This window comes from Nicotiana tabacum, chromosome 16 (assembly GCF_000715075.1).
Source record: "Nicotiana tabacum cultivar K326 chromosome 16, ASM71507v2, whole genome shotgun sequence".
In the NCBI taxonomy this organism is placed as follows: domain Eukaryota; kingdom Viridiplantae; phylum Streptophyta; class Magnoliopsida; order Solanales; family Solanaceae; genus Nicotiana; species Nicotiana tabacum.
Genome location: NC_134095.1, coordinates 3,809,164 through 3,823,185, shown reverse-complemented (window position 1 = coordinate 3,823,185; position 14,022 = coordinate 3,809,164). Strand labels below are relative to the sequence as shown.

The following is a 14,022-nucleotide window of genomic DNA, read 5'->3' as shown; positions in this document are numbered from 1 at the left end:
TGTAATTTTGCATAACTGTTACAAAATATTACGCTATGCCAACAAAACAAAATATAAGTGCCTTTTCACAAATTTACAGAATATTTCAGAACTATCCTAAACTGGCATAATTCAGATGTCACCTTTACAGCAATTTTATACAAAAATAACACCACAATTTCTTTACAACTCCTTTGGACAGAATGTTTCATTTTCACTCTCATAATCATCACCAACATTTTCTGGTGGAGTACCATAACCAGAATTTCTTTTCCATTCACCATGTGCCCAAAGATTTGCAGCAAGTTCTTTTCGAAAGTCTTTTATGTCTTCGGGTTGGAATTGTTGCACGTCCTTTCCAATCATCAGCAACTCGGCAAATTTGATCAGAAATGCACCACAATCAGTCCTAAGAGAAATGTAAGATATGCAGTGAATTAAACAATAAATCTTAAGTACATATAAATAATATAACAAATAATAACACGTACGATCCAGTTTGGTGTGGTGATCTTTGCCACTGTATATCAAATTTGTTGAAGACATTCCCAAAAGACTTGTGATTTTTGTCAAACTGTGAGAACTTTAGCAAATGGGGGATCATGCGTGCATACATTTGCATGTAGTTCATTCCTGCTTCATATGGCTCACTGTATATGGAATCATATACATCAATCTTTTTTTGATTCAAGTCCAATACTCCCAACAAAAAGTGTGTCACAACTTCATCATCTTCTGAAGGAAGCCGACATGGAAAAAAGATTTTGTCAACCTCAGTCCATGCAATTCCACATCTACGGCTGTCCCCCCACACATATGGTGTCAGAAATAACTGATTATCACCAGCACACCAAAACTCATCACTAGCATCTTCACTGAAATCTTTATACACAAGTGCCATATAATTATCAAAAAGAACATCAGTAGTTGTGCATCGAAAAGGATGATCGCGAGCAATGTCAATATGCTTCATAAAAAGGCAAAAAATAAAACAAATCAATAACAAATCAGTCATAAAATAATGAAAAAATGATAAATTAATAATAGAAAAAATAAATGCCTTGTGAATTATCTAACCTTATCATCAAGAACAAATTTGCTATCTGAAAGCTCAAGGAAAAATATTTTGCTACTGATTTTTTGATGATACAATTTGTATGGTTTTTTCCTCAAACTATTATCATCAGCATATTAATCAATTTGTCCCCTGAAAATTTTGAAAATGTCAAGTTAGAATTTTGAAAACTTTAATCTATAACTTAAGGACCAAGTGTCCTTAGCTTTTGAATTTGATACTCAAACTTAAGGACTGTATGTCCTTAGCTTATGAATTTTAAATTCAAACTTAAGGACAAGAAGTCCTTAAGTTTTAAACTTGAATCTATAAGTTAAGGACAATTAGTCCTAAAATTAGTCTTACAATCACAGAAGTTAAGGATGTAGTGAAACACATTAAGAGGCTTACTCTTTTTTGCGACCTCTCCTTTTCTCCTTGCCCAACCACACAATGAATTTCTTCACTAATTTTTCATATTCTTTGGCATAATGAAAAATACACCTACAAGTATAGGTTGATTTTATCCAACCTGAACTCTTCAGAGTATTTGGATTGTCTACCTTGGAACTTATTGCTTTTCCTTCCTTATCAAAAGGAGATTTCAACTGCCAGCTTAACTTCTTGTTCCTTTTACCTCGACCAAGTTCTTCTTCAACATTTCCTTCACCCTCCATAGTCAAAGTCGCATCAATGTCCATTTGTATACTTGGAGGAGTAGGAGTAAGAAGAGAAAATGACGGACCATCATAACCAATACTGTCTCTCTTTCTTTTCCTTGTATATTGGTTAAGATTGTCATCATTGGTGTCCTCTTTGTTTTCCTCTGCTGGCGACACTATATATATATACGTATTCATATTAGTTTTCTGCAACAGGTCAAATGAAGAGACAAAATTTCAATTGTACATATAATAATTAGGGCACAATCAGTACATGTCTTCTCCACAGTACCTTCTTGTGTTTTTTCAAGAGACAACTCAGCTAAAATATTGCGTGTAGCATTTTCTTTTTCTTGCAATTCCACATTTTCTTTATCTTGCAGTTGTTCACCATGATCTTTAGATGCTTGTTGACAAGATTCTGCAAAAATATTTACAACAGCTAACATGTTAATAATCTTTAATTAAAACAAACATATATAAAATTAAAAAAGCACTGCCTAACCATTTGCAATATCCAAGATCATTCCAGCTACATCATCATCATCACATATTGCATCTATAGATTTGGAACCAATCTCACTTCTGCCTATGTCTTGAGATTGTAGTCTAGTTTTCTCTTGATACTGCACTCCAGCTTCTTTGCTTGCTGCTTCAAAAGATACAATATATAATGAAATAAAGATACAATATATAATAAAAATTTTATATAACCTTGACTGGCACAAGTTTGAACTACAAATTTTTCTTTGTATGACAGCGGTGTAGAGAGATCATACGTTCCTTCTAAGCATTTGCATACAATCTCGCTGACACTTGTCCCCAATAGACTTGTTAAATCCTCCTGTGATTGCAACCACAAACTCTACAAATTTTCTCCGGCACTCCACAAACTTCTGCATGCACATGCATAGTTTATATGTATTAATCTATTGAATATACATTTCAACGAAAATAAAAATCAAAATCTATAACTAACCTTTCCCAATATTAGTAACATTTTCAGTTTCATCATCTAGATGTGCATCTCTAAATTCTCTTTCATACTGACCCTTTGCATGCACATCCATATAATCACGTTCAACACCACCTGCATCTTGGTTGAATATGCCAGTACGCTTAGTAGCACCTGAGTCAATTCAGTTTGAAGATTTTGTTAAACAGATTTTTGAGCTTATTGAATTGGATAGTGAAAAGTTTGAAATAGTGATATGGTTTGATATCAACCTTGGAACAAGAAAAGGAATGCTTGTATCCAAAAATTTAGATCTTCACACATGTATAGAGTTGCTAAAAACTCATTCACTCTTCAAGAGCTGTCGTTTCATAGTTGATATTTCGGAAAGAGTTTTTGCATCAACAAGCAATGAACATGCCAACACAAAAACTCAACATGACAATGAAGAGTCATGCCAATAGATAGTTGAAGTAGATATGGTTGAAGCTCAACCATTAAATGAAGAGGTGCATCAAACATTTGATTCTATTCAAGTAGAAGGACAAAGCATTATAGAGATTGACAACGAACAAGCTTTCGGTATTCAAGTCTTAGAGAGTGCACCGATAATCGAAGTAATTGCTGACAAAACCTGCACTCAAATAACTAAACAAAGATCAAATTTGAAACAAAAAGAATCCCCAACTACGATATTAAGAGAAAATGCTTCTTTGGATCAAATAAAAGTCGGATCAGTATTTGACAAGAAGAAGAGCATAATTAATTGTTTTTCTAATGTAGCAATCAAAGGACATTTTGAATTCAAAGTTGTTAGATCAAGCTCACAAAGATATTCGTTGACATGCAATGATGATAGGTGTCGTTGGTGTGTGCGTGCTTTCAGAATTAAAGACTCAACATTATTCAAGATAGTAAAGCTTGAGAAAAAGTATGACTGCTCTGTTAACACTAGGAAAGCATATCAAAGGCATGCTACTTCAAAGTTGATTAGTGGTTACATTATCGATAATCTTCGGGACCCAAGATTTGAAGTAACACCAGCTTTTGTCATGGCAGAGATGCAAAAATTGCATGGACTAGACATTGATATCACAAGGCGTGGCGTGCTATTCAACATGCTTCCGCTTTAATAAGAGGAAGTCCCGAAGAAAATTATGAATTATTGTGTTCATACTTGTATATGATGACAAGTAAAAACCCGGGAACTTATACTAACATAAAGATAGACGACAACAACAGGTAAACAATTTAGGACATGCTGTCTTTAGCCTTGTTAACTTTTGAGTTATAACCAGAAGTTGAGGACTGCCTATCCTTAAGTTTTGAACTTGTAATTAAAAGTTAAGGACTTCCAGTCCTTAAGTTTTGAACTTTGAAATAAAAGTTAAGGACAGCATGTCCTTAACTTTATAACTTGTAAATGTAAGTTAAGGACTGACTGTCCTAAACTTCGGGTATTTTAACCTTGTTTTATATTGTATTTTCAGGTTTCTTTATATGTTTTACGCATATGGATCATCGATAGCTGATTGGAATCATTGTAGACCAGTGATTGCTATTGATGCGACTTTTTTGAAGTCAAAATATCGTGGTGTTTTAACGATTTCAGTTTCAAAAGATGCAAATAACCAAATTTTCCCATTAGCCTTTGGAATAGCAGAATCTGAAAACAACAATTCCTATGAGTGGTACTTTAGTCATCTTCGCAATGCAATTAGGAGCTGTGAGAATTTGATTTTTTTATCAGACAGACATCAAGCTATTGCAAATGGCATTGTAAAGGTATATCCTGAAAGCCATCATGGGATTTGCATCTATCATTTGGAGCAGAACCTAAAGCGAAGAAAGGTGAAAAGTGAGGTCATAAAACTTTTCCAAAGTGCTGCAAGAGTATACAAGCGTAAAGAATTTGACATATACATGTTAGATATTGCAAATGTAAATAAAAAAACTTATGACTACTTGATGGAAGAACCACAGGAAAGATGGGCACGTTCTTGTAGTCCACAACGAAGATATGACATGCTCACAACAAATATAGTTGAGTCGATGAATTCAGTGCTATTAGAAGCAAGGGAGCTGCCTATACTAAGAATGATGGATTTCATTCAAGTGAAGCTACAACATTGGTTTTATGAAAGAAGAAATAAAGCAGAAGGAACATTTTATGATGTTTCTTGTTGGGTAGAGGAGGAATTGAAGAACAGAATAGATGTAGCATTTACTTTGAACGTAAGTATTATGTTTTATGTTTATATTATGATTTTGACATTTTTTAACATAATGTACTCACTTATAATTTTTCAACATTGAAGGTCTTTCCTGTTGATTCATGGCGCTCTAGAGTTGAAGAAGAAGGAATAACTTTCTTGGTGGACTTAAACAAAAGAACATGTGATTGTTTTCAATTTCAACTTGATGAATTACCATGAATACATGCAATTGCAGCTATCGAGAAGAGAAACATCAAGAAGTCTGACTTTTGTTCGCACTGGTACTTAAAGGAATCTTGGCTGAAAACATATGAAAGACAAATACATCCCGTAGGACACGCTGATTCATGGATTGTACCAGAGAGTGTTAAGTCACAAATTGTTAAACCTCCAGATTTCAAAGTGCCACCAGGTAGAAGGCAAAAGAAAAGGCATATTCCTGCTACCGAGCCATCAAAAATAAAATTCAAATGTGGTCGTTGCAGAAGAATTGGTCATAATAGAACAGCTTGTATATATTCTCCGGCACTCCATCCATTTTCAAGAAAGCATAGAGGAGTAGAAATATACACTTATGTTTATCGACTCTTTTAAGTTTTTGCTATAGATTGTATTCATTATTATTCTAATTTGAGCGGATGCCTAGATTTTCAATATTTATATCTTGTTACGTTCTTTTAATTTCTTTTGAGTTCAACAATTAAAAGTTATTAACAGGAGTCAGTAAGTTCAACTTGAAATTTTGAAAACGTAATGACTGTGTGTCCTTAACTTTGAATTTCAAGTTCAAAAGTTAAGGACATGAGGTCCTTAAGTTATAGTCTTATGTTAAAAACTTAAGGACTGTCTGTCCTTAACTTTAAATTTTAAGTTCAAACGTTAAGGACATGAGGTCCTTAAGTTATAGTCCCATATTAAAAACGTAATGACTGTCTGTCCTTAACTTTGAATTTCAAGTTCAAAAGTTAAGGACATGAGGTCCTTAAGTTATAGTCCCATGTTAAAAACTTGAGGACTGTCTGTCCTTAACTTTGAATTTTAAGTTCAAACGTTAAGGATATGAGGTCCTTAAATTATAGCCCCATGTTAAAAACTTGAGGACTGTTTGTCATTAACTACAGGAGTCCTTAAGTTTGAAATACAAGTTAAAAACTTGAGGACTGACTGTCCTTAACTTTGAATTTTAAGTTCAAACGTTAAGGACATAGGTCCTTAAGTTATAGTCCCATGTTATAAACTTGAGGACTGTTTGTCATTAACTACCGGAGTCCTTAAGTTTGAAATACAAGTTAAAAACTTAAGGACTGTCTGTCCTTAACTTTAAATATTAAGTTCAAACATTAAGGACATAGGCCCTTAAGTTATAGTCCCATGTTAAAAACTTGAGGACTGTTTGTCATTAACTACAGGAGTCCTTAAGTTTGAAATACAAGTTAAAAACTTAAGGACTGTCTGTCCTTAACTTTAAATTTTAAGTTCAAACGTTAAGGACGTGAGGTCCTTAAGTTATAGTCCCATGTTAAAAACTTGAGGGCTGTTTGTCATTAACTACAGGAGTCCTTAAGTTTGAAATACAAGTTAAAAAGTTAAGGACATGAGGTCCTTAAGTTATAGTCCCATGTTCAATACTTAAGGACTGTCGGTCCTTAACTTTGAATTTCAAGTTCAAAAGTTAAGGACATTTGGTCATTAACTTTGAATTTGAAGTTCACTTACACTTAGTCATGAACAAATACTAACAAACTCAATGGACAAATCAAGAGTTGAGAGAAACAACGAAATAAATAACAAAATGCCTTGACATAACTTTTGAAATTGTAATTTTGCATAGCTGTTACAAAAAATTACGCTATGCCAACAAAACAAAATATAAGTGCCTTTTCACAAATTTACAGAATATTTCAGAACTATCCTAAACTGGCATAATTCAGATGTCACCTTTACAGCAATTTTATACAAAAATAACACCACAATTTCTTTACAACTCCTTTGGACAGAATGTTTCATTTTCACTCTCATAATCATCACCAACATTTTCTGGTGGAGTACCATAACCAGAATTTCTTTTCCATTCACCATGTGCCCAAAGATTTGCAGCAAGTTCTTTTCGAAAGTCTTTTATGTCTTCGGGTTGGAATTGCTGCACGTCCTTTCCAATCATTAGCAACTCGGCAAATTTGATCAGGAATGCACCACAATCAGTCCTAAGAGAAATGTAAGATATGCAGTGAATTAAACAATAAATCTTAAGTACATATAAATAATATAACAAATAATAACACGTACGATTCAGTTTGGTGTGGTGATCTTTGCCACTGTATATCAAATTTGTTGAAGACATTCCCAAAAGACTTGTGATTTTTGTCAAACTGTGAGAACTTTAGCAAATGGGGGATCATGCGTGCATACATTTGCATGTAGTTCATTCCTGCTTCATATGGCTCACTGTATATGGAATCATATACATCAATCTTTTTTTGATTCAAGTCCAATACTCCCAACAAAAAGTGTGTCACAGCTTCATCATCTTCTGAAGGAAGCCGACATGGAAAAAAGATTTTGTCAACCTCAGTCCATGCAATTCCACATCTACGGCTGTCCCCCACACATATGGTGTCAGAAATAACTGATTATCACCAGCACACCAAAACTCATCACTAGCATCTTCACTGAAATCTTTATACACAAGTGCCATATAATTATCAAAAAGAACATCAGTAGTTGTGCATCGAAAAGGATGATCGCGAGGGTGGTAGCATTCCTTCTTTCTCAGAAAATAGAGAGCAATGTCAATATGCTTCATAAAAAGACAAAAAATAAAACAAATCAATAACAAATCAGTCATAAAATAATGAAAAAATGATAAATTAATAATAGAAAAAATAAATGCCTTGTGAATTATCTAACCTTATCATCAAGAACAAATTTGCTATCTGAATGCTCAAGGAAAAACATTTTGCTACTGATTTTTTGATGATACAATTTGTATGGTTTTTTCCTCAAACTATTATCATCAGCATATTAATCAATTTGTCCCCTGAAAATTTTGAAAATGTCAAGTTAGAATTTTGAAAACTTTAATCTATAACTTAAGGACCAAGTGTCCTTAGCTTTTGAATTTGATACTCAAACTTAAGGACTGCATGTCCTTAGCTTATGAATTTTGAATTCAAACTTAAGGACAAGAAGTCCTTAAGTTTTAAACTTGAATCTATAAGTTAAGGACAATTAGTCCTAAAATTAGTCTTACAATCACAGAAGTTAAGGATGTAGTGAAACACATTAAGAGGCTTACTCTTTTTTGCGACCTCTCCTTTTCTCCTTGCCCAACCACACAATGAATTTCTTCACTAATTTTTCATCTTCTTTGGCATAATGAAAAATACACCTACGAGTATTGGTTGATTTTATCCAACCTGAACTCTTCAGAGTATTTGGATTGTCTACCTTGGAACTTACTGCTTTTCCTTCCTTATCAAAAGGAGATTTCAACTGCCAGCTTAACTTTTTGTTCCTTTTACCTCGACCAAGTTCTTCTTCAACATTTCCTTCACCCTCCATAGTCAAAGTCGCATCATTGTCCATTTGTATACTTGGAGGAGTAGGAGTAAGAAGAGAAAATGACGGACCATCATAACCAATACTGTCTCTCTTTCTTTTCCTTGTATATTGGTTAAGATTGTCATCATTGGTGTCCTCTTTGTTTTCCTCTGCTGGCGACACTATATATATATATATATACATATTCATATTAGTTTTCTGCAACAGGTCAAATGAAGAGACAAAATTTCAATTGTACATATAATAATTAGGGCACAATCAGTACCTGTCTTCTCCACAGTACCTTCTTGTATTTTTTCAAGAGACAACTCAGCTAAAATATTGCGTGCAGCATTTTCTTTTTCTTGCAATTCCACATTTTCTTTATCTTGCAGTTGTTCACCATGATCTTTAGATGCTTGTTGACAAGATTCTGCAAAAATATTTACAACAGCTAACATGTTAATAATCTTTAATTAAAACAAACATATATAAAATTTAAAAAGCACTGCCTAACCATTTGCAATATCCAAGATCATTCCAGCTACATCATCATCATCACATATTGCATCTATAGATTTGGAACCAATCTCACTTCTGCCTATGTCTTGAGATTGTAGTCCAGTTTTCTCTTGATACTGCACTTCAGCTTATTTGCTTGCTGCTTCAAAAGATACAATATATAATGAAATAAAGATACAATATATAATGAAAATTTTATCTAACCTTGACTGGCACAAGTTTGAACTCCAAATTTTTCTTTGTATGACAGCGGTGTAGAGAGATCATACGTTCCTTCTAAGCATTTGCATACAATCTCGCTGACACTTGTCCCCAATGGACTTGTTAAATCCTCCTGTGATTGCAATCCACAAACTCTACAAATTTTCTCCGGCACTCCACAAACTTCTGCATGCACATGCATAGTTTATATGTATTAATCTATTGAATATACATTTCAACGAAAATAAAAATCAAAATCTATAACTAACCTTTCCCAATATCAGTAACATTTTCAGTTTCATCATCTAGATGTGCATCTCTAAATTCTCTTTCATACTGACCCTCTGCATGCACATCCATATAATCACGTCCAACACCACCTGCATCTTGGTTGAATATGCCAGTACGCTCAGTAGCACGACAATGATCATCAAATCCATATTTTCTAATTGGAACACTAGATTCTTTATCTGTGTTCATCTGATCAGCTTTCCCAAACATGTTCATCAAAGTATCAAGCTTTGATCCTAGAGTTTTCTTTAAATCCTGAGAAAGCAACTAAGTTACAAAGAGAAGGACATGTTTAAAACTTAAGGACAGGCAGTCCTTAAGTTTGAACTTAAAGTTCAAAACTTAAGGAAATGCAATCCTTAAGTTTGAACTCCAAGTTCAAAAGTTAAGGACAAGAAGTCCTTAACTTTGAATTCCAAGTTCAAAACTTAAGGACATGATGTCCTTAAGTTTCATTTCAAAGTTCAAAAGTTAAGGACAAGAAGTCCTTATCTTTCAATTCTAAGTTCAAAATTTAAGGACACAAAATCCTAAAGTTGGACTAACTGAAATTACCTTGATTTCGTTCTCAATCTTTTTTTCTGATACAGCAATTTTCTGATTAACTCTGGTAACTTCTGCTTGCAAATCCTTCTTAAAACTCTCTGATAATCTCTGAATCAAAAAACATAATATAAAAAAAAGGTGTTCGTAAGCAAGAAATAATCAAATAAAAAACTAATACTATTAAAAGGCAGAAATACATACTCTAACAATTTCCTTAAGTACGCCTTCGTCAAATTGTGTGGAAGAAGACCTTGAGCCTTGATCTTGTGAAACTGGCTCCTCCACACAAAGAGGCTGTGTATCTTCTTCTTCCACGGGAATAAAGGGTGACACCTCAATCAACTTAAACACCTATTATATAAGAAAAACTAAACATAAGTATACATAACTAAAACAAATAAACAAAAAAAGAGATAGTAATTACATTAACTTACTTTTTAATTATGGAAATATTTTCTACAAAGAGCATCAAATTGTGGAGACTTCATTTCAGAATAACATAACATTCGAGGATAACCAACTTCTTTGAAGTTCACAAATTGTTTCTCTTGGAAAATAGGAAGTACTTCCATAATCCAGACACAAAACGCAAAAGGAAAGCCAACTAAAGTGTAGCTATCAATATCTTTTTCTTTCTCTTTCTCCTTATGAACATCATTCTCATTTAATTTCAAGCAACTCTTCAATGATTTTAATAGCGTCTCATAAGCAAGAGAGCCCCAGTTGAAGGAAGCGCAAAGTGCATCATCGTCAACAATTTTCATTATTTGCTCCGACCCATAATAACCGACTCAACAAAATAGAGTGTTGCCAACTTCAAAGCATCATCATCACTGCCAGCAAATGATGAAGTTGTACCATGTGGGCGACTAAAAATAAAACTATACAAATCAGCCAACTCAATTTTGTCCTTTCTAGGGAAATAGACTCTTAAAAGCCTATTCTCTTTCTCATTTAAACCTTTCATGTCAAGCGATGAATAAGACTTCAAACCAGTAATAATATGGAATGCATCACGAGTAAACTTAATATCGCGGTCAAATACCTTGAAGGTCATCGAATCAGGTTCATTACTAACAATTTCAGAAAGCAATACACAGTGCATAAGTTTACCCGAGAACTTCACACTTTGTAATCTGAAGAAGTTGCCAAAAATGCTTTCCCTCAATTTCTTCCATTGGCTATTCGACAGAAAACTTTTAATTGTTTCCTTATATTGAAAATCTCCTTTCCAATATACCAGAAAATTACGCCAATCGTCAAAATCAAAGAAATGATCGCCTTCCATTATAACACTAGAAAAGAAGGAAAAACAAACAAAGATTAGGACTTAACTTAAAATTTCAAGTCTAAAAGTTAAGCAAATACAATCCTTAACTTTAAATTTTAAGTGCAAACGTTAAAGAAATACAGTCCTTAACTTATACTTTCAACTTCCAAAGTTAAGGACACTTAGTCCTTAACTTCAAGTTTCATGTGCAAAAGTTAAGGATAATAAGTCCTTAACTTTAAATTGTAAATGCAAAGGTTAAGGAAATACAGTCCTTAACTTATACTTTCAACATCCAAAGTTAAGGACACATCCTTAACTTTAAGTTTCATGTGCAAAAGTTAAGGACAATCAGTCCTTAACTTTAAATTGTAAGTGCATAGGTTAAGGAAATACAGTCCTTAACATATACTTTCAACATCCAAAGTTAAGGACATTTTGTCCTTAACTTCAAGTTTCATGTGCAAAAGTTAAGGACAATCAGTCCTTAACTTTGAATTCCAACTACAAAATTTAATGTCGTTTCTTCCTTACATTTAATGAACACAGTTAACTGAAAATTCATAATCACAGTAAGCTTATGAATTTCTACAACTATATTTATGAAATATACCTACATAATCAAATATATTGAATCAACCACAAACACATTTTAAATTTCACACACTAAAATTTTATCAAAAACAGAATCACACAAAATATACTACACTGAATCAACATATAATGCTAATTTTTGAAATTTCACACATACTTCACATGGCATTGAACCAAATTACAAATAAAGAAAAACGAAGATGACGGAGAAGATGACGAAGAAGATGAAGGATAGAAGATGACGGAGAAGATGAAGATGAAGATGACGGAGAAGATGAAGGAGCAGAAGTTTAACTGAGATTGCAGTTTGCATACGAGGAAGATGAAGAAACGCAGAACTCTGAACGAATGAAATAAGGGTTTTCGTCGATTTTGGGATTATACAAGAAATAGAGAAAGGGTAATTGTGTCTTTTCCCCCTTAGTAGTGGCTATTTTTTATAAGCATTTTAAATAGTGGATAAAAATTAAATACACCCTTATTTAGTGGCTACTACACGCCATTTTCACTATAAAAACTTATGCGCATTCAGGTGTTTATGTTTAATTTACTAATTTATCACTATCAAGTGAATTTGAACTTGAGCCCAAATATCGAATAATCCACTTTTTTTTTTACTCTTTCTCTTTCTTCGCTTATTCGAAAAAGGGGAAAAAAGAGAAAAGAGGGGGGGAGTGATTCATCACCACTATTTGACACGCACGAGGAGGTATATATAGAGATAGCATCCGGGTATGGAATGAAAGGGGAGTCACATAAAGTATGCAGATTGAAGAACCAAATCGACTAGTTCTTCGTCAAAGTTTTATTTATTTAATGACTATAATTAAATGGAGATATATAGCTAGAAGAAAACTTTGTTTATTGGCATCAAGCTTTCGGGGCCTCATTCAAGGCTTACTCGAACTATACTCAATAAAAAATAAGAGCTTTAGTTTCGACTCATTGGGACAGGGATAGAAATAGGAAAAAGTTAATAATTAAGGTAAGAATGAGCATTAATTAATTATAATTTAATAATACTCATGTTTGTAAAGACATGTAACACGTGTCATGTATTTATTAGATTTGTATAAACACCAAATACAAATAAAAATACAAGCTTTCTCGGAATGTTAGTATATTTCGTGAGGGTATTTTTCTTTTTACGACCTACCTCGATGTTGTTAGGTTTCTTTGTCACCAAGTCAGGGACTAAAAAACTTATGCATATTTAATATTTATATTAAATCAATAAATATATTTATTATTTTTTAAATTAAAATTTTGTTACTTAATTAGGATAACTTATTAAGAATTTGCACATGATTAAGAAAAAGCTTTTACTGACTATTCACTTATTTTACTACTCTATATATTTATGAGTAACATCGCGTATTTCTCCTAAAATTTTTGAAAAAAAATAAAATTAAAACCTGAATAAAACACTTTGAATCATGGCAATGATGATAATCAAAGAATGAAAAGCCGGAAAAAAAAAACTTAACTCCTCAGCACGGGGCATTTACATCTATACCCATTTTTTGGGTCATGTTTAACTTATACTCGCTTTGCAAAAAAAAATTGCAAGCATACTCACTTTTCGCGTAACTTCAGGCATACGGGCCTGAAGTAGCAAAGGCAATCACACAAACTTCAGCATTCTAGTAGACGGGCTTGAAGTAGTAAATTGTTGAACCAAGTGTTGGCTAAAGTTTTTGTTTGTAATTGCTGAACTTAAACATTCTAGTAGTTGAAGTTTTGTTCTCTATTTGCTGAAGTTTTTGTTTGTAATTGCTGAACTTAATGTGATGACCCACCATGTCATCATGCCACATAGGCGCCATTTGGCATATATTAATGCTATGTGGAAGTTTACATAAGAAGAAGGCTAGCATTTGTGAGAAGATTCTAGAGAGGTATGGACATTTCCTTAGGAATAACCTAGATCCTTATGGATTTGCTAGGAAAGTCCTTGAAATCTTCTAGGCTTGTAGAGAATTTTAGAAAAAGCCCTTATCTTGTAAATATCAAGGACTTGTGTAATAATTAATATTTACACACTAGCCCCTAGGAGACTAGTATATAAAGGGGGTCATTCATTTGTAATTCATCAAACAAACTATTCAAGTTCTCTCTAATACAAAGTTTCCTTTTAACAATTCTCTTGTGTTCTTTCTTCCATTCTCTTAGCGATCTTGAGTGTAGTAAGG

The 14,022-nt window shown here is 33.2% G+C and overlaps 1 protein-coding gene across 1 annotated transcript; it reads left to right on the top strand.

The window, feature by feature from the left end:
• The first annotated feature begins 3,836 nt into the window (after window positions 1-3,836).
• On the top strand, window positions 3,837-5,460 carry LOC107821183 (protein FAR1-RELATED SEQUENCE 4-like). Its single transcript, XM_075232516.1, has 3 exons — window positions 3,837-3,892; window positions 4,141-4,885; window positions 5,158-5,460. The coding sequence occupies exons 1-3, from the start codon at window positions 3,837-3,839 to the stop codon at window positions 5,458-5,460; spliced, it is 1,104 nt and encodes a 367-aa protein (XP_075088617.1).
• The last annotated feature ends 8,562 nt before the right edge of the window (window positions 5,461-14,022 follow it).